Source organism: Phoca vitulina, unplaced genomic scaffold, assembly GCF_004348235.1.
Source record: "Phoca vitulina isolate PV1807 unplaced genomic scaffold, GSC_HSeal_1.0 scaffold14, whole genome shotgun sequence".
NCBI lineage: Eukaryota > Metazoa > Chordata > Mammalia > Carnivora > Phocidae > Phoca > Phoca vitulina.
The window spans coordinates 4654969-4680616 of NW_022589717.1; the positions used below are offsets into that span (position 1 = coordinate 4654969).

A 25648-nucleotide genomic window follows, 5' to 3' on the forward strand; every position below is an offset into this window, starting at 1 on the left:
TTGTATGCTGATTTATTCACTTAAAAATTAAAAATAAATCCCCAAGATATAATATCCTTCTTAAGCACTGCAAAATAAAGTAAGACTGCATATTACAGAAAAAAATTAAGATGAAAGCTTTGTACTCATTTCATAACAACTATTTACCCGGTTTGTAAATAGTAAAATTTTTTGTTTTTAAATATCTATTTAATTACTCAGCAGGCTGAATATCAAGGACTCTTCCTTCAGCATAAAAAAGTTTGGTGACAATACTTAAAACCGTATTTTTTTTTTAACTTTTACCTTTATCAAACTACCAAAAGACAGCCTGTTTTTAAATTAATTGGTCATTAGCCCCCTTAATCTCAGTCATGTTTTTGTTTCTAAATATAATCATTCATTTACCAGGGTTTCACTGACTAGGATCAGGTGTCTCAGCAAAGAAAGTCATTATTCTAAAAGTCTTTAAATGGTGACAGAGGTGGTGGCAGTGGACAATACCTATGGCTCAACCATTAGCTGCAGCTGATGTTTTGTTATGAATAAGTCAACCACAAAGTTACCAACTGCCCTTGTAATTGTAGCAGGTGAAACCACATATGTTTCTGAAGGCCAACTATCTGAGCACAAAGGTCAACATTTGATAGGCAGGCATAAAATATGCAAGTGCCTTATCTTCATGGTGTAATGTTTCTTTAATCTTTAAGGGTAAATTCTCACAAACTTTCAGAATAGATACCTTGAAAATGCCCCCTGGACTTAAATTATGGAAGCTGTTGGCAGTTTCTGTTTTATTTTGATTTTAAATACAGCCACTTGTGAAGGAAGTTTCTGAGTTCAAAATGTGATTTTATTTATTTTAATTTGCAAAATGATTATTTTATTTTATTTTAATTTTGCAAAATGAATATTTAAAAACAATTATTTTATTTCAGGTCTAAACAACTGTAAAGATAATGTAAAACCCTGAAGTAACAATGTTAGCACTAAAAGATTAGCTGTTCAGTAGTTTTTGGTTTGTATTTTTAGAGAATGGAGTGTATTTTTCTACATATACGTTTTTTAGCTTAGGAACAATATCATAGACTATTTTAAAATCTTGGAATTTTAAAATAAACTACTAATAGCCATTGTCTGTATTATGAAAGTGATCTCGTTTGTATAGAAAGAAGTCTTTAAAAATTATAAAGTCTTAATTCTTGTTTCCAGATATCTTTTCTAAACTTTTAATGTTTGATTCCTGGGTTTTATATGATAACATTTCCAAACAATTCATATCAAATCTTAGTCCAAAGAAGACATCGTAATGGAATAAGGCTTTTAGGGTAGTGGCAGATCCAAGAGTGAGCCAAGCACAGGTTAGGGTCTGGAGTCATCAGGAGGGTGGTAGCTGGCAAGGGCAAGAGATAAGGCAATCCAGAGAACTATCCATGGTGTGGGAGATAAACTTTTTGGGATTGAGATGTCAATATTTCTATTATCAAACTCCACTTCTTTCCTGCAAGGGGTGTGAACTGTCTTATTTTCTTCTGTATTTTTAGTGACTAACATATGCCTGTTGTGTGATAGATTCTAAAATATTGAATGAATAAATACTGAAATCAGTGACAACCTCATCATAAACAGGATCTGTAGTCCTGAAATTCTTGGTAGGTAGAAACATGGCACAGGGGATCAGGAGAAGTGAAGGGATTGCAGGATGACACCTACCTGTGCTAAGGAGTTCATATCTCCTTTTCTATATAATTCATTACCCCAAGCTATTGGGAGAACTGAGAAAAACCATGTTAAAAACTTTTTAGGGGTATCTGAGGAATTGTGGAATAGAAAAGATATACTGGGCAATTAAGAGAAATATCCAGATTTCTGCCCCCCAAGAAAGGAATAGGAAGTTCTTAACTTTTTAATTGGTAAGTTGACACTGATTTTAGGAAAAAGGATAGCCTGACTTATTAAATGAATGGCATGTGGTATCCAAAAAAATAACCTTTGCACATATCAGATGCAATGATGAAATGTTCTAGATCTGTTTTTATAATTCGTTGACTATAGATACATTCATAAATGTTTAGTTTTGGACTCATTAATATTAAACTAAATTTATTCTTTCTAATAAAATAGGAAAGCTCAGGGGCACCTGGGTGTCTCAGTTGGTTAAGCATCTGCCTTCAGCTCAGGTCACGATCCCAGGGTCCTGGAATCGAGCCCCGCATCAGGCTCCCTGCTCAGTGGGGAGTCTGCCACTCCCTCTCCATTTGCCTCTCCCCCAGCTCATGCTCTCTCTCACTCTCTCTCTCAAATAAATAAAATCTTAAAATAAAATAAATAAAATAAAATAAAATAAAATAAAATAAAATAAAATAAAATAGGAAAGCTCTTTCTATACCTGAAATGATGAAGTTGCCAAAATATCATAGAGCATACATGATCAAAGACTTCTAGAGCTGTATCTAGGGTCAATAGAACAGTCTTTATTTTTTCTTAAATTCTTTTTTTTTAAGATTTTACTTATTTATTTATTTATTTATTTATTTATTTATTTATTTATTTATCAGAGAGAGAGAGACAGCACAAACAGGGGGGAGCGGCAGGCAGAAGGAGAAGGAGGCTCCCCGCGGAGCAAGGAGCCCCATGTGATACTCGATCCCGGGACCGAGGGATCATGACCTGAGCAGAAGGCAGACACTTAACTGACCGAGCCACCCAGGCGTCCCAATTTTTTTTTTTTTCTTAAGTTCTGACAGAGAAAGATTTATTGACTGACCCAAGATTATATGGCTAGTTAGTTCATATGTGAGTGATTCAGTTTCCAGACAGAAATAATATGTACATATAGTTGTGACATACTTTTCAAATATGATTCATTGTGTTTATTGAACATACACACCTACACATGAGAGAGACAGGTTTGCATGGCAGTAGAGAAAACTTATTTTCTAGCTCTGTGTCATTGACCAATTACTTAACCTCTTTACCTTTGATAACTAGTTTCTCTAATGGGAAAATAATAGTTTTTCCTCATAGGGCTCTTTCGAGGACTTTTTAAAATGTGTGTGTGTATGTATATATATGTATGTACACACACACATATAACCTAAAACTATGTCTAGCATGTATATTAGTTATTTTGCTATTAACTATTAAAATATAGAAGGGATTTGTTCAATTCATGAACTCACCATTTATAATGAGGTAGCTTTCTGGAATACCCAGGATGTTTCTAGTGCATGGTACTCTTCCCTGATGCATCTTTGATGTCATATTTAATTGGTGCCAATATGGATTATCCTTATTCTCAATTTAGTGTTCTTCCTTAAACACACACATGCATACACACTCATATACACTTAGACAAATACACACACTCCTATATTCACATTCACAAATACACTTAGAAAATATCTTTCTCTCTTTCTCTCTCTCTCTCTCTCTCACACACACACAAGGTTGGCATGTTAGTTTCCAGTTGGACTAAGTCATAAAATTAGAGATGAAAGATAATTTAGAATTGAAAAAAAAAATCTATTAAGCTAAAATGTCAGAGTTGAGTTATGAGGTATTTCTATCAGTTATCTCTTATTCTTCATTTATTTTTCTACTGTATTTTAAGGACTGTGCACACATATATGAAAATTCAGACATATATAATATGAAGATAATTATTAATTTCTAAAGAACATTAATGATTATATTTTTGGATGACCATCTGTTCATTGATTCTTAAATCCATATTTTTCAGGCTTTTGAAATACATACATGTGTATTTATGTATGTTAAAACTCTTCCTACATGAAAACTTCATATATATTCAATATGTTCCAGAGATGAACAATAAATTATAATTTTGACTTTGGGTTGTAGGACCTGGAATTCTGATTTATTAAATCATTTTCTCAAAGTCTCTCTCTAGCTCTAAGGAACTCCTAGGTCTGTGCTCACAAATTCAAAACCAAGATTAACTTTTTATCAAACACTTCCCTCTGGGCTAAGCATTTTGCTGGCATCATCAAAGTCTAGTCTTCAGAAAATGCTCTAAGACACATAGTATTATCTCGATTTTAAGATGAGGAGACTAAGGCCAAGATAAATGAAGTGCTCAAGTTTACTCAGCTAATAAGTCGGGGAGCCAGAACCTGAATTTCAGTTTTTCTAATTTGAAATAACCCACGTTATTTACAAGCAGACAAGGCAGTTGGACATTGGCGGCGTTGGAGATACTGTGGACCTTTTCTTAAAGGAAGTGGCTTAGAGAATGATGTGAGCCCAAACTAGAGGTGGCACGTTACCAACTGACACTGCCTGTCTGGACTAATTTGAGCCATTTGCTGTGATTAAACCTCTCCTATTAAAAGGTGGAATTAGAGGTATCATAATTCTTTAGTACTTAATTTTATATATTGGTTTCTGAGTTTTTCTTATTATCATTTGCTCATCTATTTATTAGTCTAGCTCTGCTATCGTTCTCATTCATTCCCTGTCAGAGAATAATGACAGTCCTACCTCTTGCTTCCCCCTCTACCCCATCTCCACCTCCTTCTGGAAAAGAAGAAATCAGAATTCTTTTGCTCTCTTCTCTTCTCTTTCCTCATATTCGTCTGCACTGCTCTTAGATCTGATGGAGTTTTTATAGTTTAACTATAAAATATGACATTTCATCTCATGAGAAAAATGTCTTGGTTATATCCTAGCTAAATGGCTGGATGGACTTTTCTCCATGACTTAATTTTGTGACCCAACTGGGGAAACTTGTAGTTTTATTAGCAGCTGTCTTCCCTTTTCTTATCAGATATACAACTTTTAGCACCTAGCTCCAAAGAGAAAACACAGGGTTTGAAGTTCTTATTTAGACTTCACAAACCCTTCCTTCTAAACAGTTTTTCTTAGGCAGAGAAACAAACAACTCTGACTAATCTTTCAAACAAAGCTGTTAATATTTGCAATCTACATAAACAGTACATTTGAAAGGAATGATTGTTTTGCTCTAGTCACAATAAGAAGTGCTGATAGGAGGGGAAATAGAAAGAAAAAAAGATGCGTGTATTTTCCCCCATGGGTTGGGAGTTGATGTTAAAGGGGAAAATGCTGAGCGTTTCTTAAAACGAAATGTGAACTTCTTTATTTCTCCCAGACATTGCTAATATGTAAACATTTCAGGAAGAAATTCTACACCACCTCATTTGTGTGTCGGCTGACATTTCATGGTTGAATGGCACAGGGTCCTAAGTCTGGGCAGTTCTGCAGTGGTGCACAAATCTGGGGATTAAGTCAACAGTTGATCTGTGCTCCTTTTCTTGTATAAACTCCAAGGCAACCCTGTAAAGTCAGTTATTATCAACAAATCAAATGATTTTTACTTGAATTTTTATATTTTTTATAAAGATTTCACAACTTTCTTTAGGATATTTCCTGTTATTTGGATGTTATATAAAGGTTCTGATTCTTTTTTGAAGGCCTAGTTAGCCAGTGGGCTCCTGGTATACATTTTCACTGGTACCTTGCAGGCATGTGGGGCATTCATGTGTTGTTTCTTTCTCTCCTCTTAGGTTGAAATAACACTTCAGGATATCAATGACAATCCACCAGTATTTCCAACAGACATGCTGGATCTTACCGTGGAGGAGAACATTGGAGATGGCTCTAAGATTATGCAACTGACAGCGATGGATGCTGATGAGGTAACTCAGAGCCTGAATTTGTTTTGAAACCTAATATTCCAGTGATCTATCAAATTTCTACTGTATGTTGACCACTTTTAGGACCCAGTAATTAAGGTTAAGCATTGAATGCTCTTTTCCAAAGAATGTTAATTGTTGAAATGTGATATAAGAAAGCTAGGATAGAGACTATCAAGAGGTAATTTTCCTTTGATCAGCAATTCACTGTTCAGTTAATTGCTGGTTGCATTTTAGATTTCTTAGTCAAATTATTTTAATTTCTCAAATAATTAAAAAATATCTACAGATATAACCATATTTTTTATGCCTTTATCATTGGCTTCTGACTCGGTTTTGGCCCAGGTCATGATCTTAGGGTTGTGAGATCAAGCCCCACATCGGGGTCCATGCTCAGTGCAGAGTCTGCTTGAGATTCTCTCTCCCTTGTCCTCTGCTTCTCCTCACCCCCACCCCCGCCTCAAATAAATAAATACATCTTAAAAAAACAGAAATTTCTTGTCTAGTGGTGAATGTAAAATTTAGGGGCACAATTTAGTTTCTCTATTTATATTTCAAATTTAGCTATTTAATCACAGTGCTCTAAATGACTAACAACTTATATAATTTGTAATTTATATTTTTCCTATGAAAAAAGCCCATTGCCTCTTTTCTCCTACTTGCTAGGTAAAGGAATCAATTAATGTTAAGGAATTATGGAAAGAGGGATAACTTTCCCTGACACCATTATCTCCTTTCACCTTAAGCTAAGCCCAACACACATCAGAGGATTTAATTTTTTTGCCCTCAATTAAATTTCAGAAGTATCTGAAAACTTTTGGTCTTTGAGTAAGATCTTCATGAATTTATTCCTTTAACTTTAAAAGGTAAATAAATAAAAAAAAACAGGTGAATTTTAACAGCTAATAGCTAACACATAAATGTAAGGACTTAATTAAATTTTGACAAAATCTAAGGAAAAGTAAACAAAATAAAGCATAGATATTTAGATACTTATAGTTTTCTATTAAAAATTTTGGTGTTTTAAGTTTAGTATCTTCGACTCAATTTTATAAAGTGTAAAACAACAAAAACTCAACTAAGTAAAACTAAAAATTAAATTGGCTTTATTTGATGATTCATGAATCAGGCAGCATCTCATCTAGCAATAAGAAAGGAGCTCCGCCAAGTTCTAGAAATGAAAATTTTTTTAAAGACTAAAAGGGGATGGGAAAAGGAATTTATTAGCAAAGAATGCATTCTTTCAGGCAAGGTCACCTTCCTAAGGGGAACAGAGGAGTTTATTGGGCGGATTATCTCACTAGTGCTGACCAGGTAATTCCATGTTGACTGGTTAAAGGTTACATTTCTGGAGGGGTGGGGGGGTTGAAATTGCAATTAAATAAGAATTACATCTTGGTTAGTTGACATGAGATTTAGCATAAGTGACTCCATTTGGGGATTTCTGTCTCCTTTTTACCAATTCCTCCCTTTTGATTGGACTCTCAGTTTAACTGCGAAATATGATACATATTTAAGGCATTAGCACCACTCACAGCTACCACTCAGTCATTCCTACAGCTTTTGCCAATCTTCTGTGTGGCATTCATAGGTCATGACATTTTTTTTTTTTTTTTTTTTTTTTTTTTGCTTAATCTCTGTGATATTCATAGCCCACAACTTCAGGTTTACAGTTTTTAAACTGGTCATTCTCTTCATTTCTTTTCTGATGTTCCAGTCTTAGAGAGATCATTTGCTTGGTGACTAGCAGCAGCAAACATGCATTTAAAACCTTTCAGAGAATATAATGTTCCAGGGAGATTACTATGATCATTATAAGCAGGATAATTCCCAACGTTTGGAATGTACTTCTTAGCCTGGTCCCCCAAACCAAATCAATCAAAATTAGGTAAATCAAAGAAAGATCCTGCTGAAGGAGTCACCTTTTTAAGCTAAGTGGCTTGCTCAGTGATCTCATTAAACTGAGTTTCAATTTTCCACAAAAGTGTTAATCCAGGTGCAGCGGATGATGTTGGCCACAGCACAGATACCTCATCACTCAGCTAAAAAATATTCAAGGGACCAACTTTGTCTAGTGAGTCTAAGGATTTTTGTTGGGTGGCTATTGTTTTTGCAGATTGTGCAGTACTTTCAAGAGTTAAGGAGAGGCTTCTAATCATAGCCTCATTTACATTTACTCCCAACCAGAGAAGTAAGGCCCTGCCAAAGGAAGTGAATCCTAAATCATTAATTCCTTCTGGTAATTCCTTTCTAACTCAACAATGTAAATCTAGGGGAGTCGACCAGTGAGGTGTCTTTGTTTGTGGAAAGTTAGGGACACAGTTAGATAACCTAAGAGGCATTGCCTGGCTATGCACCAGCTATTTAGGCATTCATGGGTCCAAGGAGAATGATAACCACCACAGGAAAAAACAAAAAACAAAAAACAAAAAACAAACCCTGTAGGGGTATAAACCATTCTTGATAAGGTGGCCCTGTTAATGGACAGATAGGAGTTTTAATGACAAATCCAGTGGTCTGAGAGGCAAAGCCTCCCTCCCTTAGCAATGGTGTGGGAGATGCCGGTGATGGCATTATCTTTCCAGGCCAATGCCAGAGTAAAGGAAAGAAAGATAAGAGAGGGTTTTATGTTTAGTTAGAGTGTGAAGTCTTGATCTGGCATCTTGGGAAGAAGCTATCTACCTTGATGTCAGCTACTTCTCTTTCTAGTCAATTTGACTTGGAGGTTTCCAGCATTTGTACAAGACCAGATGTCAAGTGGAGTTTCCTTTAAATGTGAGATGTTTACCCACAAGTCCCTGGAGTTTGGCTGCCATCTGAGTAGTGAGCAGGACCTGGTACAGTCCTTTCCAAGGAGATTGAAGGGAAGTCTTTGTTCTTAGCAATTCCAAATCAGAAGGGTGAGAGAAAGTTGGAAATGGTACTTTGGTGAGATGCCAGATATTTGAGAAAGCTAGAATTCAGGATCTAGTCCAATTTATAGGTATCTAACAAAACCTCAAAGACAACAAGTTTAGAATCTAATATCTAGAAAGGTGCAAACATAATTTTTCTTTCTACAGTTAGTACCATTTTAAAAAGATAATTGTAGTAAAACGAATTTGTTTGCATTATTTACAAAAGTGCATTATTTATGATTATTTACATAAGTGCAACAAAAGTAGTGACTGACCATAAAAGGTTTTTAAGAACTTTGCTGTATCCTTAGAAGCAAGGTCCCAGGCCAGTTTTTCCAAAGGGCTTTTTTTTTTTGGCTCCATAAAGTCAACCTCAGTTCCTTAAAACTGTTTGATCATATGTGAATCTACACACATCTCTCTCAAATATGACATTCCAGTCAAGCCTTGGTAATATAACCAATATTTCCAATTGTGTCCTGTTAAAGGAAAATAGATTCTCATTTAATTTGTGCAAATAACTATACTGCCATGAAACAACTATATTGCCAGAAAAAATAGTTTCTGAATTCTGGAGGGATCAGGTAGGGAGAAAAAGAAAATGCTTTATCTTTGTTCACAAAGGTATACTTTACCAATCTTCTATAAGCCATAGCAAAAAGAAAAAAAGAAACAAAAAGAAAAAAAATGTTTCTTATATCTGGTAAAACAAAACATTAAAACCAGCAATGTTTTAAACAAAAGTCATGCAGAATTATAATCATCCTCCTTAGTTCCTTTAGTCTGATGTAATTAATACTTGTTCTACTTGAATCCAGCTTTTTCATTAGCTCTGAAAATTCTTACCCCATTCAGTTTTGTTTTGTTTTTATTTTAAAGTTATCAGAAACCTGTATTTTGGAGTACTTTCCATGAGTCTTCTTGAAGATGAAGCACTTTTGCCAAAGTATCAGAATGAAAAAACTGTCTATAAATGACAAAAGACTTAAAAATGGCCATGATTAAAAATCTGATGCGAGTTCCCTACAATTCACAAGGAAATGTGTGTAAAATATTACATATCATTTTAAGATAATAACTGGAATTATGACTGAAAACATATGCCAAGACATATCAGATTTCTAAGAATTTTACATTATTTCTGGAACACTTATAACTTATACCTATACAACATAAAAATGCTTTAGTATTATTTCTTATTTGACAATGTTTCCCACATAATTTAACATATCAAATAAACTTAATTACTTTTAATGACTTAATATCTTTTTATAAGGAGAGAGATCAAATCTTTTTTTTTTTTTAAAGATTTTATTTACTTGACAGAGAGAGAGACACAGTGAGAGAGGGAACACAAGGAGGGAGGAGTGGGAGAAGGAGAAGCAGGCTTCCCGTGGAGCAGGGAGCCCGATGCAGGGCTCGATCCCAGGACCCTGGGATCACGACCTGAGCTGAAGGCAGACGCTTAACGACTGAGCCACCCAGGTGCCCCAAGACCAAATCTTTTGAGATGTTTCAGGGACCCTCTTGAAAATCCCAAAGTTAAATCAAGGTCAAAAAAACTTCATTTAGAATTTGATTTTTAGGAAGGTTGTCAAAAAATATCAAAAGGCTTTAAGACCGTAGGTCACTATGAAATAATATTCAGTTATCTATTTAACCAAAGTGACAATTAAAGACTTCATAGGCAAATATAGAAGACTTCATGGTTCTGAGTAAAACTTATTTCTTTTAATATTGAGAGTCCTAGGCTTAAGTAATCAAAGACTTGATAAAAACAACACAGGAAATTATTTTGATGAAACACAGAATTCTTGTTTTTTAGGTATATTACTTTGAAAGGTAAGGAAATCCTTTTATAATCTCCAAGAAGAGCAGACCAATGGACCAAGAAGACTTTGTCCTTTTAACAGACAGAAAACCAAATTCTGATTTTACACCAGTTTACTTTTTTTTTAAATTTTTTTATTGTTATGTTAATCCCCATATATTACATCATTAGTTTTAGATATAGTGTTCCATGATTCATTGTTTGTGCATAACACCCAGTGCTCCATGCAGAACGTGCCCTCCTCAATACCCATCACCAGGCTAACCCATCCTCCCACCCCCCTCCCCTCTAGAACCCTCAGTTTGTTTTTCAGAGTCCATCGTCTCTCATGGTTCTTCTCCCCCTCCGATTTCCCCCCCTTCATTCTTCCCCTCCTGCTACATTCTTCTTCTTCTTTTTTTCTTTCTTAACATATATTGCATTATTTGTTTCAGATTACTTTTGATATTAGAACTCATTTGCTTAATTAAATTTATTCTGATCTTAGCCAGAGTTGATCACACATAAAATTCCTTTCCCTCATTATTTTTAGTGGTTTTAGTTACATATATTAGGATTTTTCACTCTTAGAAGGCTTTGATTTCTAATGAAAACTACAAAGTAAGCAATTATGAACTTTTATATTAGCATTCTGTGGATTGACAGACTTATAAAAACTTTTTTATAATTTCTAGAAACATGTACTTTCTCAAAGAAAATTTCTCAACATGGCATAAAACATGTTTGCCAATGAAACTATCTTTAGTTTCTCTGTAAAAGGAAGCTAAAAGTGGATAAGCTTATGTTCAATAACATGTTTCAGTATTTTATTTTATTTGTAAATGATCTGGATATTCAATGGCTATAACTTGACTCATAACTTAACCTAGCAAAACTTTAAAGTTTCAGGTTACCAAAAAATTTGGGAAAACTAAAAAGTTTACCTAAAACTTTTTATACTACTTTACTTGTTGAACAATTACATTTAGATTACTTATGAAAATTTCATCATGACAAGTTATTTTTATTGCTGACAAATTTATAACAGAGATAACATAAACTTATTTGATTAATCTAGGTAAAGTAAAAATTGTATGACTGCATTATATTCAATGTTGAAAACTCTAAGGACATGTATATTTTAATTAAAATAACAAATTAATTTTAATTGAATTAGTTTTAATATTGAACATTTTCCCAGATTACATGAACCCAAAAAGCATTTGGGTTAGTTTGCATTATATATTTGAGAATTTTTGTGAATATTAAATTTATATAAGCTCATATTTATTTAAGCCAATTAAATATAGCTCTTTCACAAATTAATTTTAGTAATACCATCTGGAGGCAGAGGTGGTAGAATTCGCTACCACCAGATGGTATTATTAAAATTAATTTATATATATATGTGTGTGTATATATATATATATATATATATATATATACACACACACACACACACACACACACATAAATATACAGAAAGAGAGATATTGGGGCACCTGGATGGCTCAGTTGATTTAGCAACTGACTCTTAGTTTCAGCTCAGGTAATGATCTCAGGGTCATGAGATTGAGCCCTGTGTCAGGCTCCGTGCTGTGGGGAGTCAGCTTGAGATGCTTTCCTCCTTGCTCTTCCCTGCCCCCCTCTCTACTCCACCTGCTCGCCCTTGCTCTCTTTCTAAAATAAATAAATAAATAAATAAATAAATAAATAAATAAATAAATAATAAAATCTTAAAAAGAAGAGAGACATTATAGCTTCTATATACTTAATATTTCCCATTAGCTCAAATTCTAAATTACTTCCTTTTTTTTTTTTTCTGATAAGAATTACCTCTCCAAAGTTCATACATTAACACTTACATCTCAAAGGCACAGTGAAGAATGCAAGTTATAAGCTTTTAAAGATAAATAGGAATGTTTTGGGATTGGTAAAAAAGAGTAAGTGAACTTTCAACTGCCTCTAGAGCTGGATTTTTAGTTTTGCAAAGATTTGTAAGATAAGGACAGTTGCTCTCAATTCCTCAAAGAATTGGGTTGCAACTTAAATGACATCATAGGTTGATTCACCCATAAATCCTTTTACAAGGGCTTTAGAAGGTTTTTCTTTCCCTCTGGATTCATAGTTTTATTTTAGCTTAGGGGAGAAAGCCTAAAAAAAATTCTTTTAGGCTCTGGAATTTGGCCAATTTCTGACCACAGAGCTACTTTTTAGTTTTAGCTGGGACAAATAGTAAATATTTCTGACGGTATTGTATAACCCCTTGGACTGAAGAGGTGTCCCCAAAGAGGATGCATAAGATATTTTGTTTTCCTCCTTCTACTGGGTGCTACAGACAGAGATCTGGGAGAGCTGACTCTGGCAAGAATTATCACTCTTAGCTGGCTTCCACTAGTTTTTCCAGGATCCCATCTGTAGCTCTGGTATTTACCAGAATTTGGCTAGGTTTTTCATTATTTTTAACTTTAGTTTTCCCTTGGCTGTTTAAGACAATAGCAACAGTTTACCAGAAAATCCCTCAGAGTCCCATCAACTTTGGGAAAGTCCCATCAACTTTGGGAGATCCCCATTAGCAATGGGCCCTCCTTCAAGAGTAGACGTGTGGTGTCTGTAAGGTCATTAACTTGGCAGATTTTTTGCTTATGGCCATATAAAGGAAATTCAGACAGAGGGTTACTAAAATGTATACTCAAATAGAGGATAGAGGGAAGCAGTAAGACTTACATTAGCCTTATGTTTTTTTTGTTTGTTTGTTTTTAGGTACCTTTTATACCTTCAATTTTTCATTAGCCTTTTGAAACAAATCTTTTAATGAAGCTATTTTGGAATTCTGAAGACTTTCAGAGGTTTTTGTATGCCAATTAAAATAGGTATTCCATTCTGTTTCTTTGATTTGGGAGTCCTCGCCTTTAAATGCACTTCTTAAATGATCTTACCTAATTGGAATGTTCCTTATAATGGCCACTGTAATTCTAGGTTATAATTACTTTGAGGGCTGGCAGCAGTTTGGTAGGACCGTAGGCACAATTGGGGTTTAACCCACATTTTCTGTCCAGCCATATCTAGCTGCTAATTGGGTGTGACTCACTTATCTGCCCAGCCATATCTGGGGCTCCCAACCTAAGAGATACCAAACCAAGTTCTCAGGACACAAAACAAGCTTAGGAAGATTTAGCTATTTTTATAAATATTTATCTCTTCCAGGACCATAATCCTTAGACATAAAATAACCAGGTGTGTAAGAAGGTAGCAGAAATTCTTTAGATTTTAAGCATCTCATTTTTATTATAATTACTTTTTTCAGATAAGCCTTTGGGTCTCTCAGAACCAAGCTAATACCTAAAAAGGATGTGCCTCTGGGTTGGTGATTGTACAGTGTTTCACAGGGTACCTCATTGCATGGAAATTTGCTTGAGATTGGCAGGAGACCTAGTGTCAATTTCACTCATTCCATGACGCACTTATTCTATTACAAGAGTCTTTGATTTAGGTGGTAAGCATCACAATAGCTTTTAAGTGCTTGACCAATGCCCACCAATTTTTGCAGCTTTTTGGCCTCTGAGACCCCTGTTAGCAATAGCCTTTATCTACATAAAAGAAGACAAACATGTGCCTCTTAACATGCCAGCAGTAACCAGAAGATGTTATTGCAGACTGGCCAAGAGAAGGCTGTGTGCAACACCAGCATTTCCCAGTGTAGATTAAAGCCACAGACTCCAGCAAATGGGGACTGTGGACTGGAACTGGGAAAAAGACTAAACCAGCAAACTCCAGTAAGTGGACACTGCAGATTGTAGGTGGGGAAAGGGATTCCAGTCTACTGGGGGATTGCAGACTAAATCAAGAGCTGGGGACTAAGGTTTTGGATAGAAGCATCTGCCTAGCTCAAGCTGACTCACTAAGTCTTGGAATGGAAGGCCAATTAGGTTGGGAGCTCAACACAAAGAGAGCAGTGCTCAAAACCAAGAGTAACTTACCCAACATCCTCAGAAATAGCTAGAAAGACAGTGAACTCAAAGGAGTTCCTAGGGTCCTGAACCTGTGTTTCTTGTCCCTGAAGCTATTGAAAGTCTTTTTTAGACTTGCCACTGCCACCAGATCTGTTAAACAACACAAATTCAACTGAGTAAATTTACAAATTGGCTTTATTCAACAACTCATGAATCAGGCAGCATCCCATTTAACGATAGAAAGGAGCTCTGCCAATCTGTAGAAAAGAAAAGGTTTTTAAAGGCTAAAAGGGGGTGGAAAAATGAAATTATTATCAAAAGGTAATTTTTTAGACAAGGTTACCTTCCTAAGGAGAACAGAAAGGGTCTATTGAGTAGATTACCTAACTAGTACTGACAAAATAATTCCATGTTGACTGGTTAAAAGTTACATTCCTAGAGTTCAAACTGCAATTAAATTCAGTATTAAGTCTTGGTTTGTTGACATGGGGCTTAGCACAAGGGACTCCATTTTGGACATATTATCTCTTTTTTTAACAATTGAGAAAAAAATTTTCCAAATTCTAGCTACTATTAAAAGTTATGTGACTACTTATATTATTATTGATAAGAGATGTCATCAGCTATTATTTAGGAAATAGTTCATTTTCTTAAAGCTCATCATTGATAATATATATTTGGATAGCTCAATTCACAAACTTTGATTAACTCTCATTTAGAAAAGTAGTAAACCTATGATCCAGCAATTGCACTGCTAGGTATTTACCAAAAGAATACAAAAATACTAATTTGAAGGGACACATGCATCCCAATATTTATAGCAGCATTATCAACAATAGCCAAACTATGGAAAGAGCCCAAATCTCCATTGACTGAAGAATGGATAAAGAAGTTGTGGTATATTATATATAGGAATATATATATATATATATATATATATATATGTTTATATATATAATAATATATTACTCAGCCATAAAAAAAATGAAGTCTTGCCATTTGTAATGACATGGGTAGAGCTAGAGAGTATTATGCTAAGCAAAATAAGTCAGTCAGAGAAAGACAAATAATATATGATTTCACACATATGTGGAATTTAAGGACCAAAACAAATGATCATAGGGGAAAGAAAGAGAAAGAAAAACCAAGAAACAACTCTTAACTATAGAGAACAAGCTGATAATTACCAGAGGGGAGGGGGTGAGTGGGATGGTGAAATAGGTGATGGAGATTAAGGAGGGCACTTGTGATGAGCACTGGGTGTTGCATAGAAGTGTTGAATCACTAAATTGTACACCTGATACTAACACTACACTGTATGTTAACTAACTGGAATTTAAATAAAAACCAAAAAAGAAAAAACAAAAAAAATGTGAAGAGGAAAAAAAAAGGAAAACAGTTAAAAAAAAAAAAAAAGGCACCCATGCAATTGGTACAAGACAATTCACATTAAAGACATGTAACTGTAGTGACTCTCATTGGCTATACTTTCTGTAGGACTAGGACAAAGAAACCTCCTTTTTAAGTGGTTTATTCAAAGAGTGAAGCAATAATCATGTTAATTATAATAAATATATATTCTAATGGAATATACTATTCTTTTAAGAACTGATTATTTGAAAGAGATGCTATGATGTTGATACTGTTATAATTTTATATCCCTCTCTATTTTTTTCAAGTTTGACAAATAAGGGTTTCTACAAATACAGTGCTGCCTGCATATTTAAGTTTCTCCATCTAACTTTTTTGTGTGTGTTTGTGTGTATGTGTGCACATAATTGCATTGCCTTCAAGTTTATCTTTTGAGATATATTTATATTTACAATGAAATCTGAGGAAAGCTGGGAAGATACTTATGTGTCTAGGTATTTATATCAACATTGTTTTAGTGTACTTTGTTTTATTTCTATTGAGCTTCATTTTTTAAGTTTTAAAAGAAGTGTGAGTAACCATGCAGTTGTTATCACTTAGACATCCTAGTATAAAAAACTACTGAGGGGCGCCTGGGTGGCTCAGATAGTTAAGCGTCTGCCTTCGGCTCAGGTCATGATCTCCAGGTCCTGGGATCAAGCCCCGCATCGGGCTCCTTGCTCAGCTGGGAGTCTGTTTCTCCTTCCTCTGCCTCTCCCCACTGCTCCTGCTCTCTCTCTCACTCTCTCTCTCACTCTGTATCTCTCTGTCTCAAATGAATAAATAATAAAAACAAAAATGCTTTAAAAAAAAACCTACTGAAATGTAAGATGATTATATCTGGGATATGCAAGAAGTGCATCTGGGGTGAGACAAGGTGTGGAGTTAAAGGGCAGGAAAGTGTAATGTCGTGCAGAAGAAATAGACCAGAGAAATGGAGGAAGGGTTGTTTGAAATTCAGGGGGAGGTAGGGATGCCGACAATTTGTGCAAAGTGTGACTGCCTGAAGGCATAAAAATCACCAAGTACTTTGTGATCAGATCTGTTGGTGGGGGGAGGGAAAGGCAGGAGAGGATGGGAGGGAGGAAGTAGGTTTACCTACAATTTTAAAAGAAAGGAGGACTTTTTTGTAAAACTGCTTTTGAGCTATGATTTTTTAAAGATTAAGCTCATGAGGTTGCTGTCCTTCTTGAATACATTTTCTCTTAAAAATTTTAGTAGCTTTTAAATGATCACTATTTCAATTCATGATGTGAGCAATCAACATTTCTTTGGCCTTATGCCCAATAGAATGGATACCTCAGCTTTCTATGGCATTCAGAATCATTAGCTGTTTCCTTTTTTGAGTAGCTTGCAATGAATTAATATTAATGCTTTTAGATAAACCTTCATCCTATTTCTACTCTATCCTCAACTTTTTACCTCTTAGTTGATTTTTTTTTAAGAGAGAGAACTGGGGGAGGGGCAAAAGGAGGGGGAGAGAATCTCAAGCAGACTCCATGTCCAGCCCAGAACCAATGTAGGGCTTGATCTCACGACCCTGAGATCATGACCTGAGTCAAAATCAAGAGGCGGATGCTTAACGGACTGAGCCACCCAGGTGCCCCTCTTATTTGAATTTGAAATATATATATATGTATATATATATGTACACACACACACACACACATTTGAAATGTTTTCTCTCTTACTAAGTCATGGCTGTTTTCTTTCTTCATCTAGTTTGAATAAGACTCAATATTGAATGAAAGGGTTTTCTTTCACTTTGTAGTCAGCATTAAATTTTCCCATGACTATCCAGTGGACTGGTTTTAAAAGATTAATAGAATTATTTAAAATACTAATAAATATGTAGGTCATTAGCAAACTATACATCAATACATTCTTTATTATTTATACATTTTTCTTTAATTGCTAAATCAAACATAAAAATATTCATATGTTAGAGAAATTCTAGTAAGGCACTGGAGAATAATGCCTGGGTAAAGGAATTGGTTTTAGGAAGACACATGTACATGTTGAACTTAATTTAAATATCATTTGAAACATATGTTGGATCAAGATACGCATCTTTCAGAAGCACATGACTTTGTCAGTCTCTTGTTTCCTTTTATAAACAGAATTATTATGCTTGTAATGGGCCAGGATACTCAAGCTTTGTTTCATGGTACCATACTTGTTTTTGAAAATACTACTTAAGGTTATAAAATGCATTTGCAATTTATAGCTATTTACTTTTAGAATTCCTTCCATGTGCTTTTGTCTCTGTGGTTCCTCAGGAGAGTAGAATATTTTTAACCAGCATTATTTCCACCACACTGCTGCTGAAATACGATATTTGTTTCTCGTGGTATTGCTGATACTGCATATTTTGGATATTAAATAAATAGACTTTTCAAAAGACCTAATTAAATCATTACTCTTGGCCAGACATTTTCAGACATTCACCAGAACTATTAATTCACTGCATCAGCTGATTTTGAATATAAAAAACTGTTTTATCAACATAATTTGATGCTTTTGCTTCTGTTCAGAAGAATTATCATAACTTAGGAGCATTAATTATGACAGTTATTTTGTGGACAGGACATCTCTAAATTTCAAACCATTTGTGTAATAGCTTTCAATATGTTTTTGTTTCTTTGCCTTCCCCTAATTTCCAAATACTTGCCATTTTTAATAGGTCAAAATTGAATGTAGCTGTTTTCATACCTGGACTGCTTTACTAGACTAATGGAACTTAGTGAAACAGAATAAACAGTACAGAATGTAGTCAGATTAGAAGTCTAAAATTCTTATTGAATGTTTTTGTTAAACCATACCATTACAATAAATATGTTAGCTACCCCCATGTACACCTGAATATACAAGATACATGTGGTATTGTGTTAAGCTCAGCTATTCCATTACTAAATTAAAAGGTGCTTTGAGGCATTCACTTTACTAAATTTTAAGATTGGCTTGGAGAATGCAGTACAAAAATGTAGCAAATGCCACTAAACATGTATTTTGAAAGAGTATTTTTGCCTTTGACTGTTAGAAATCATGCCCTTATACGTTTGACCATGAAGGATGAAACATATCTAATCTGTGAAGGAAAGAATGGGAACCGTGGGTGCCATAATCTCCTGGCATACCAGCCTTATAGTCCTACACATCCTAAATTTATGTTCTTCCCAATATCTTTCTTGAGAGTTCTTAGCCTGGATATTTTGATAAGTAAATTTCTAGAGGTTAATAATCGTAAAGAGCATGCTTATTCTATGTAAGTATATTTAAATCAAAAAGGAATTTTTGGAAGTCAATGATTCCAACACTAATTATACCTCAGTGTCAAAATGCAACAATTACATACAATAGGAAATCAGAAAACATACTTTTCCTGGGATATATAGCAACTCAGTTATATTTTTATTTAAAGTATTCATTTACAGGAATCTATCCTCAAATGCACTTAACCCATTACATAAAAACAGAAATAAAAATAACAGCTAACATTGTCATATACTTTCTGAAGGATCATTCTAGGTTTTTTACATGTATGAACTCATTCAGTCTTCACAACAGCCCAATGTAGCAGGTAATGTTATTGTCCTGATTGCCCTGATAAAGAATCATCAGCTCATAGAGGCTAAGTATAAGGCCCAAGGACACACAATTAACAAGTGGCGGAGCAGATTCAACCCCCAAAGCATCAGATCTCAACCAGTACAGTGTATAATATTTAACTCAATATTTTAATTATAATATACATAATTGAGAAATATCTAAATCAAACTGCTTGTAATTTCAACATTGGACTGTCATGTTTATAATATATTTAATATATAATATATTTTAAAATAAAATACATATAATGTATTTTAAAAATACTATGAGGTTAGCATTCCCCATCATCAAATCCAGATGGGTCCTTTACTTTAAATTCTTTTTTTTTTTTAAGATTTTTAATTTATTTATTTGACAGAGAGAGACACAGCGAGAGAGGGAACACAAGCAGGGTGAGTGGGAGAGGGAGAAGCAGGCTTCCCGCCCAGCAGGGAGCCCAATACGGGGCTCGATCCCAGGACCCTGGGACCATGACCCGAGCCGAAGGGCGATGCTTAATGACTGAGCCACCCAGTCACCCCTTTACTTTAAGTTCTTCTAAATTTCTTTTTCTTTTTTTTTTTTTTTCACTTTGCTAAGATCTACTCTTTCTTGAAGCCTTCCCTTTAACCTCAATTAGTGCCTATGAAGTGATGTGCTTAAACAGCGTTGGGCACTTAAACACGTGAAGAATGCTCTGTTTTTCTCAACCTTTCTGTGTCCTCTGCCAACTTTCTAGTTTAGACTTCAAAGTTTTGAGGGCCACCGCTCAAAGATCTAAGAGTACATAAGAAATCACCCCTGCTTTCATTTTATAGAACATGGACTTGGAACCTACAAAGAATACAGATTGTAGAAAGTTTCACCTTGAGGAACTGAAGCCCCAGCCTCTTGGGGCCAAACTCTACTCACTCTTTGCCTTCTCTGGCCTCTCCCCACTCTAGTTCTTCCTACAATATCAAGAACCTTGAGAGATTGCTTCCAATTAAAACAAGATTAGTATTTTCTTGGCCATAAAATTCAAGGCAGTTTGTGTTGCAGTTGAGATTCTCAAAAATATACCCATAACCTAACATGTTAGTTTGACCTTCTTCTATTCTTCATTTAAACTCTCCACTCTAACAAACTGTTTAACAGTGAGTAATCCAGACATATCATTCTCCTTCCCTCTGCATTTTTGCTTAAACTGAAATGTTTCCTTAGTCTTTGCTTAAAAAAAAAAATTCTACAAGCCCCAATTCAGCTCCATATATACTCTCCTTTATTATCTTCCCTAAAGAAATCAACTCAAAATAATCCATCTCTCTTCTTGGTTCTTACAGTGTCTATGGCAAGCCTCCTCCACTTAGCACTTGTCTCATTTAATTACCTTCTCATGCTGAATCAGAAGGACCATGAGCTCAGAGTCAGGCAGACTTGGGTTTGAAATCCACACTAACACTTGCAATGTGACTATGTGTAAGTTAACCAGCATCTCGGAACCCAGTGTCTTCATTTGTGAAATGGCACCCATGAAGTTGTGAATTGAAGTGAGAGGATGCATACATAGTGCTGTCACAGTGCCTGGCACAGAGCCACCCTTCAGCAAATCCTCTGGTTATGCGGTTAATAGTAGTAGTGTCATTTGTATTTTCTGTAGCGACAACTTGACTCCTTTCTATGTGTACATTTTATGAGTTAAAAAATATATATAGCTAATACTGATGGCTGAGATTTTCTGTGTTATTTAATGGATGAGTGGTGAAAGATGATGTAATATACTACTTTGGTTTGTTATCTTTTGAAATCTTTTAGTATCTTATCAAATAAAACCAAAAGCCTCACTTTGTCGAATACATACTCAACATAAGAAATGGTGCCCTTTACTGTTGTACTTCTAACAACTGAGATGCGGGTCTTTTCCTCAGGGTGCAAATGCTCTGGTCACGTACACTATCATTAGTGGAGCTGATGACAGTTTCCGCATTGACCCTGAATCTGGAGATCTGATAGCAACCAAGCGGTTGGACAGGGAACGCCGTTCCAAATATTCTTTGCTGGTTCGGGCAGATGATGGTCTTCAATCCTCAGATATGAGAATTAATATCACTGTCAGTGATGTGAATGACCACACGCCCAAGTTCTCCAGACCTGTGTACTCTTTTGACATCCCAGAAGACACAACCCCAGGTAGGTGGCACACCCTTAAGTATGTTTTGCAAAGATCGCTTTTGACTACAATTATGGACCATGTTTTGCCTGCTCTTAATTAGTGACTAGTTTTTACCATATGCTGCTAGGTATAAAAATATATGTGCTAGGTATTTTAGTCTGTTAATTAACCACCTTCAATACAGTTCCCAAAAAAATTGCTAGACTTTTGAGAGCAAATGAGGTTAGCAATTCATCTGATTACCAATTACAAATACTTCTGTTTCTGAAAGTATTTGTGATGAGTTGTTAATTTTTCTGGCAACAACAATTTTGATACTGCTTTCCCACTTTATACTCTGTGATATTTTACAGCCCATTTAAACATTTTATGTGTTAATATCATTTCTAAATGCTGACTTCTAAAAAATGGTCATATAACATGTACTTTGCTACCTCTGCATCCATTCTGAGTCAATATACTTCAGAAAGGCATTTGCAAGACAGGACTACATCTTTATTTTTAACATATTTTAATTGGTTATAAAAATTAAAATAAATGGATATTATAAAAATTCTAATATGATTATAGTGTTACGTAGACAAAGCAGAAAGAAAAGCACATGAAAATCTGTGAATACTAGCTCTAACACTTAGAGCCTGTGTGGCCTGGGGCAAGTTCATTCATTACTCTTAGCTTCAATTTTACCTTCTGTAAAATGGAAACAATAATTCCTGTTAGAATTAAGGTAAAGGTTAATTCAGAGAATACATCATATATACCGTAGCTAACATGGGGCTTAGGAATTAGCATGTACCCAGTAAGTGTTAGTAGAATCTCGTCCTGAATTGTCAGCTTGCCTCTTTGAACATATTATGTTGTGATTGTTGAGTTTGAGTACTAAAGATCCATATTTCTGGTGTGTGTTTGCTTCATTTCCATTATTGGAAATTCTTATCTAAAATTGAAATTTTATTCCGAATTACATTTGGAATGATTTTGCGTAATAAGGCATATGTTGTGGAAACTCATTTGACAAAGAAATTAAATATTTATAGACTACTTCTTACTGCAGTTTTCCCTTCACTCCCCAACATGAGTTGTGCAAGTCCTTCATGAAATTATCATCACATTTATTTCTGCCTTAATTATAGCAATGACCACACAAGCTATCAAGTGATATCCACTAAGCTTAAGTCTGCATTATTTCTGGGGACCCCTACTTCCTGATACTAGCAATGGGCCCCAATATATGTTCACTGCAATCACCAATATGTTCACGAATTGGTAGTGCCAGGCAGAAAAATAGTGTCAGAAGTATTATTTCTCCAGAACATTTACACTGTAACATAAAATTTACTGAGTATTTAATATGCTATATGTTTTGTTAATATTTGGGAAGGTTGGTATCAGTGCTAATATAGAAATCTGCAGACTGCTGTGTTCACTATATTTTCATAGTGATTCTCTAGTTAAAATATTTTACTGTACAAATAAAATTTGTTGGTGTCTGTATATATTCTCTTAGTAATACCCTTATCCCATTAATTTTAGACTATTAATTTATTTTTTTGATAGGTTCTTTGGTAGCAGCTATTTTAGCTACAGATGATGACTCTGGTGTGAATGGAGAAATTACATATATTGTGAATGAAGATGATGAAGATGGCATATTTTTCCTGAATCCAGTTACTGGAGTCTTTAATTTGACTCGAGTATTAGATTATGAAGCACAGCAATATTATATCCTTACTGTTCGAGCTGAAGATGGTGGGGGACAATTTACTACCATTAGAGTTTATTTTAATGTACTAGATGTAAATGATAACCCACCTATTTTCAGCTTAAATTCATATAGCACATCTTTAATGGAGAATCTACCTCTAGGATCTACTGTTCTTGTGTTTAATGTTACCGATGCAGATGATGGTATGTACTTTATTTTATACACTTAAAAATTTATTAAAAATGTCCACAGATTTATATTATTTTTATTTACTGTGTTCAGTTGTCACAAAGAGGGACAGATTTATGATTTAACTATAGAGGATTAAAATTAAGTGCTTTAAGCTTATTAGAAGGATGAACTTAGGTATCTACCATGATTATTTTTGTAATCTGGTCAGTTAATAAATGACTACTATCAAATGGAAAAAAAAATTAAGTGCTTTATCAGTTAAATTCTTATTTGTAACAGTTACACAGCATGCACTGTTATCATTCTATAACCTTTTTCTTCCCTTTTTACAGTATCACAGCTTAATAATGTAGAAGTCATAAAACAGCTTTTTACTAGTTTTTTGTCAGATTAATAAAAATATTTGTTTGTATATATTATTTTAACATAAAAAGGATAAAATTTGGAAGCAAAAGGAAAACCAACATTTTAAAAAATACTTAATGCATAATTAATTTTAAATTTCTGACTGAAAAGTTCTAATAATATTCTAGGAAGCTTTCATGCTTGATTCAAAGGACAGTCTCAGATCTCTTTAATTTATGCTATATAATCAAGTTGAGATTTTGCTTTAAATCTAGACTTCACATGTGTTTGATTTTATTTATTGCAAAAGCATTTGACAAACTTTCTTTTAAAATATAACTCTCAAAAAATAAAATAAAATATAACTCTCCTGGTCTTTCTTCTAAGATGTGTTTGTCAATATACATATCGGATAATACAGGACTAGAGATAACATTGTGCAGATTATCAGTCTTTAACTGAACTGTTTGGAAAGTTAATACCTTGTTTCCCCTTTTATTGGATGAGTTCAATGTCCTATCGCTTGAGAAAACAAGGGGCAGAACTTTAAAGAGGAAATAGGTTTCTAGCTTGAGGATATGCTTAGGGACATAGGCATATCAATCTTAATTTAGAATTTCCTGATTCTTACTGACTTGGATGAATGATTAAAGTAATTTCAGAATACCATCCTATCTCAACATTCTGCTCTATACTTATATAGACGATCCTTTCAGGATTATCTACAAGTGTCCCTGAGAAAGATATGAGGGGCAAAAAGCACAGTATTTTATATATGTTTCAATTCATAAAATTGGAAATACTTTCTTCAGAATTCATTAAGGGCATTTTGAAGTTTTCCCCTTTTATGTTTAAGTAGTTAATACTGGTCACAGGAATATATATAAAAATAGAAGTATCTGTAATACTAGTACTACTACTGTTGCTAATAATATTAATAAGAATAACAGAAATTTGTGGCATATTTAGTAAGTAACCAGTCTAGGCCTAAGAACATTGCTCACCCTGTTTCACGTACATCAGCCCAGCTCAGCTCAATTAGACTTTGTATACAATTGAGCTTAATCTCTATTTTGGGAGTTGATTTCTCTATTATAACCTTAGTTTATCTGCTCCCTGGATATGAATATCTTATTTGTCCTTGTGACTGGTCCTGACTTTTCTGTAGTGAAGAATTTTCTGCCATGTTTCTTTGTCATTCATTATTATGCATTATAGAGAGACTGTTGTTTCATAGGATTGTGTGCTTCTCTGGACTAAATTATATTTATCCTCATACCTTCAATTATCGGGAACTGAAAAATAGCAAATAAGAAACTTTCTTTGTGAAAATCTGCTGGAATATTCCACACACACATATTCACAGACATACATTAACCATTGACTTCTACTTACTTTTCATGCATTTTTTTTTTCCTTTAATTGTGTTTGTGTTGGGTAAAAAGTGTCAAGCTACATTTTTCCATTGTTTTAGTTTTGAATACTTTTATCAGTGTAATTTCCTGTACCTTGACCTAAAATATAGGACATGGTTCCTATTCTTTCTGAATTTCAAGGATTGTGATAAGACTGTACAAGGGTAACCTTGCTTGTTTAAAATTGCCAACTTGGTCACACTGAATAGTTCTCAAAGTATTTCACAAACAGTATTATTTAGACATTTTTTTAAAATAACAAATTCATCTTGGGGCACCTGGGTGGCTCAGTCGGTCAAGCATCTGCCTTCGGCTCAGGTCTGAAGGGTCCTGGGATCAAGCCCTGCATCGGGCTCCCTGCTCAGTGGGGAGCCTGCTTCTACCTCTTCCTCTGCTGCTCCCCCTGCTTGTACTCACTCTCTCTCTCTGTCAAATAAATAAATAAAATCTTAAAAAAAACACCACCACCCCCCCAAAAAAAACAAATTCATCTAATCTCTGATCAAAAGTTTCCTGATGAGGAAATA

General features: G+C 34.5%; 1 protein-coding gene across 1 annotated transcript in view; it reads left to right on the plus strand.

Moving 5' to 3' along the window:
- FAT4 (FAT atypical cadherin 4) overlaps positions 1-25648 on the plus strand; it is a 174968-nt gene that overhangs the window by 68812 nt on the left and 80508 nt on the right. The window contains exons 2-4 of the mRNA XM_032412791.1: positions 5526-5657; positions 21220-21481; positions 23022-23372. Coding sequence (XP_032268682.1) covers positions 5526-5657; positions 21220-21481; positions 23022-23372 — 745 coding nt within the window. The remainder of the gene's footprint in view (positions 1-5525; positions 5658-21219; positions 21482-23021; positions 23373-25648) is intronic.